This window comes from Pygoscelis adeliae, unplaced genomic scaffold (genome assembly GCF_000699105.1).
Source record: "Pygoscelis adeliae isolate BGI_AS28 unplaced genomic scaffold, ASM69910v1 Scaffold18, whole genome shotgun sequence".
Lineage (NCBI taxonomy): Eukaryota > Metazoa > Chordata > Aves > Sphenisciformes > Spheniscidae > Pygoscelis > Pygoscelis adeliae.
The window spans coordinates 2,605,007-2,608,526 of NW_008825558.1; the positions used below are offsets into that span (position 1 = coordinate 2,605,007).

At 38.8% G+C, this 3,520-nt stretch overlaps 1 protein-coding gene across 1 annotated transcript in view; it reads left to right on the forward strand.

Annotated features, from left to right (window-relative positions):
- PLCG2 (phospholipase C, gamma 2 (phosphatidylinositol-specific)) overlaps positions 1 to 3,520 on the forward strand; it is a 58,521-nt gene that overhangs the window by 39,888 nt on the left and 15,113 nt on the right. The window contains 2 exon segments of the mRNA XM_009332299.1: positions 973 to 1,153; positions 2,494 to 2,562. Of these exon segments, the coding sequence (XP_009330574.1) occupies positions 973 to 1,153; positions 2,494 to 2,562 (250 nt within the window).

The following is a 3,520-nucleotide window of genomic DNA, read 5'->3' on the forward strand; positions in this document are numbered from 1 at the left end:
ATTCTAGGTCCCTAGAAATCCTGCCCTGTCATATAACTGACCAAAATGAAATGTCAAAATGAAATTGTTGGCTTTTCTTGCCAGGGAAAATATTTTTGAAACTGTGGTTCTTGCAACAACATTAATAAAATGTATAGAATTGTGGTGTTCTTCATTGTGCCTTCAAATCAGATTGCGTTTCTCTGAAAATGCATATTTCTGCAACATATAAAATTGCTTTGGAAAAACAAATATTTGTTTTCCTCTTATTTACATGCCTTACTGTGTATTGAAGATGTCCAGAATTCCCCAGTTCCTTGTGTACTTTGGTTTGAAGCTTTCTGCTGTTACCAAGGTCGATATTGAAATAACTTGAGCTGCAGCATCTCAATAAAACCATTTCACAGTGGGGAAAACAAGAAGTACCAAAACTTCAGCAGCTTGAAAAGGATGCAGGGGTCTTCTGTGGGTGGGATGGTTGTCAGCATACGGTTTTACTATTATCAATGCAAGCATGAACCTTGTGTTCAAGCACAAGAGATTTTTTTTTTCTTTCAAAATTGATTCTTGTAGTTATCAAAATGATTATAGGGAAGAGGCAGCTACTTGTTTTGAGGGGAGTGTGTCTATCACTTAGGGACAGCAGCAGATCATCATCATCAGATTCCAGAGAGAATTCCAGTCTGATCAGAGACATTTGTGTTAGTATGAAGATGACACAATACCTACCTGTAGGGGAAAAAAATAGGGAAATTTAATCTAAGCAAAAACATGGATTTGTCCCAAGGCCCTTTACATTGTCGAAAAGTGAGAATGTCTTTTTGTGAATTTAATCAAGCAACTGGAATTCAATTTGAATAAAAGAGGCTTTGGAAGAGGGAGAAATTATTTCACGTGATTAAAACACACAAAGCAGTTTTGGTCCAGTTTACATCACTGGTGCTCTCACTGCAAGTACCAATACCTTTTACAGCAGCTGCAATTGTTTCACAGAGCGGAGGGGAAGGTGAAGCACTTCCGAATTCAGCAAGAAGGTCGCCATTTTGTGCTTGGAACCTCGGCCTATTTTGAGAGTTTAGTGGAGCTGGTAACGTACTATGAGAAGCATCCGCTGTACAGGAAAATGAAATTGCGTTACCCAGTGACTGAGGAGCTGCTGGAGCGCTACAGCACGGTAAGTGATGGTCTTTGTATGAGTGCCAGTTGCTGTAGCAGACAGAGTCCCAGATCTAGACCTGGGTGTGCTGGCTTTGGTTCTTGGCTGTGGTAGATGACCTTTGGGGGAGGTTAAGCAGGTGGTTTTCTTATCTGTGAAACTGAGATGGTTATACTGACTTTTCTCACAAAGGGTTTGAGATATGTAAAGGAAAGAGCTTCATCTTCGATTTCAGGTCAACTCTTGCCTTCCTCATTATTTCATTAGAAAAGCTGCTCTGTGAAGTGGGGGATCGTTGCTCTGCTAAAACAAGTTTTTGATAATGATCTTGCCTGCAGTTGGCCCTGTCTTCTGTTGCTGGAGTGGGCAGAGATCTTAAAATGATTGTGCAGATGCCAATGGCTAAGCGTTTCAGAAAAACCGAAATATTCTGCTGTGCCTTTTGCTCTGGACGGGCAGTGGCATTCGCTTCACCGCACTGGAGCCATCTCAGGGATGGTGTGCAACTGCCTTCTGTGGTAAAAAGTGAGAGGTACCTCTGAAGACTCACTCTTTGAGATAAGCATGAGGAAATGTGCCCAAGAGATATTTATTTCTGTCCATTGACTAAACTAGGAGCCTGGATAATTAGCTTAGGATAGAGGCCTGCTTTCTGGATGGATGTGTTCCATGAGGAGAGAGCTTTGCCGAGGTAGCTGGCTTTTGAAATGTCTGAGGTGCTGTCTTCTGTTTTCAAATATATGTCTGTTAGAAGCTGCAGAAAAAACACATCTGTCATGTTTGAGGAAATCAAGGTCTGCTTTTTTTTGTTTCTTCTGGGGAGACTAAAAGTCTGAAAAGATTTTAGATCTCAAGATTTTTTATAATGTTGTCTATAGCTAAGGTTCTGTATCCTGGGACTGGGTCCAAATGGGAACACAAGGAGAGAATAAAATGAAAAATATGACTGTGTATATTGTTTTAGAATTTTTAGCTAATAGTGAAACCAATACTGGAACTAAAGTACTGTAACACAGAAATCAAGTGTAGGTATTGTCTTCCCTGGTTGCACATAGAAGGGTACCTACAATCTTAAAGCTATTTGACTGGTTAAGAGATACCTTTGTGAGGTATTGCTGTTTCATTGTGTTTTACTGTTCATTAAACTGAGGCATAGACAGGTTAAATAACAAACTCATGTTTGGCTATGTTCAATAAAAATGAGCATAACATAGGTGTCTGGCTTCCCTCCTCTTCTGGTTGCCTTTGTATTGTCAGAAAGGTGGTTTCAGCAATGAATGTTCTATTAACATTAAGTACTTTTACAATTTTTGATTCCTGTAACTTCATTAGTTTTTTTTCCTTCTTCCTGTTTTTAGGAAAAAGATATTAACTCCCTCTATGATGTCAAGATGTATGTGGAACCCAGTGAAATCACCCCTACAGTGGTATGCTTAAAGAGAGATACTCACACTTACTGTAGACTTCTGAATATTATGAGACTTGTTTGTTGATTTCCTGTTAGCAGTAATGAAAAGGATAATTGAAAGCATTAGGCTGCTTGATTTATGGGGGACTGGACAGCAGAAGTTTAAAGGGTGTGACATTTTTCTAACATCTCTTTAGAATTTGTACCCACACATTTTCTTGTGTGCAAATCCTGTATTGATTCATCTATACTGGGAATTTGGGCTCTTTTTGCTATTGAGTCTGTGGAAGTGATTTGATTTGGCGTGCATGCTCATGCAGGTGTGCCCCCAAATTAAATAACCTATGAGAAGATTAAATTTGAGAAGGCCAAATCTTCATGGAAAGAAAGTGCAACATGTAAACCCCAAGTGTGCATGTCTGTGCATGTCTGTGTTTATGAGCAGTTACTTGTCTGTGCACAAAATTGTCACAGTTCCATTAGCAAACACGGCCTGCATGCACAAACAGGTGCAGAGTTTGTTTATGTGCTTTCTATATAAAAATGGTGTCTTTGGTTTACTAATGAGTTATAAAATTTGTCTTCTTTTAAGATATGTACATAATGTTATAAAAACAAGTGGCACAGCAAACATCTACTTATCTCTAACTCTTGTTAGGGCCTGCCTACTTGTAAATTCTCATAAAAATTCACCTGCTTGTAAATTTTGTAGCTGTAATTCTTTTTAGTCTTTTTTGCCAATGAATTTGCATTGCTGCTGAAGAGTTTGGGTAGTAGTAAATTCAAGATAGAGAAATTGCTTGTCCTGCTAAAACTGGATGTCTTCCTAAAGGAAACATGACCAGCGGGATAGCTGATGTGGTTTTGAGGTGGAGGCTTTGTAGGCTTTAACTCCAATTGCCTATGAGTACATGTAATGAAGATAGAGGATTGATATTTCACTGTGTGGTTTTCTTTTTTTTTCCTTTCTTTTTTTT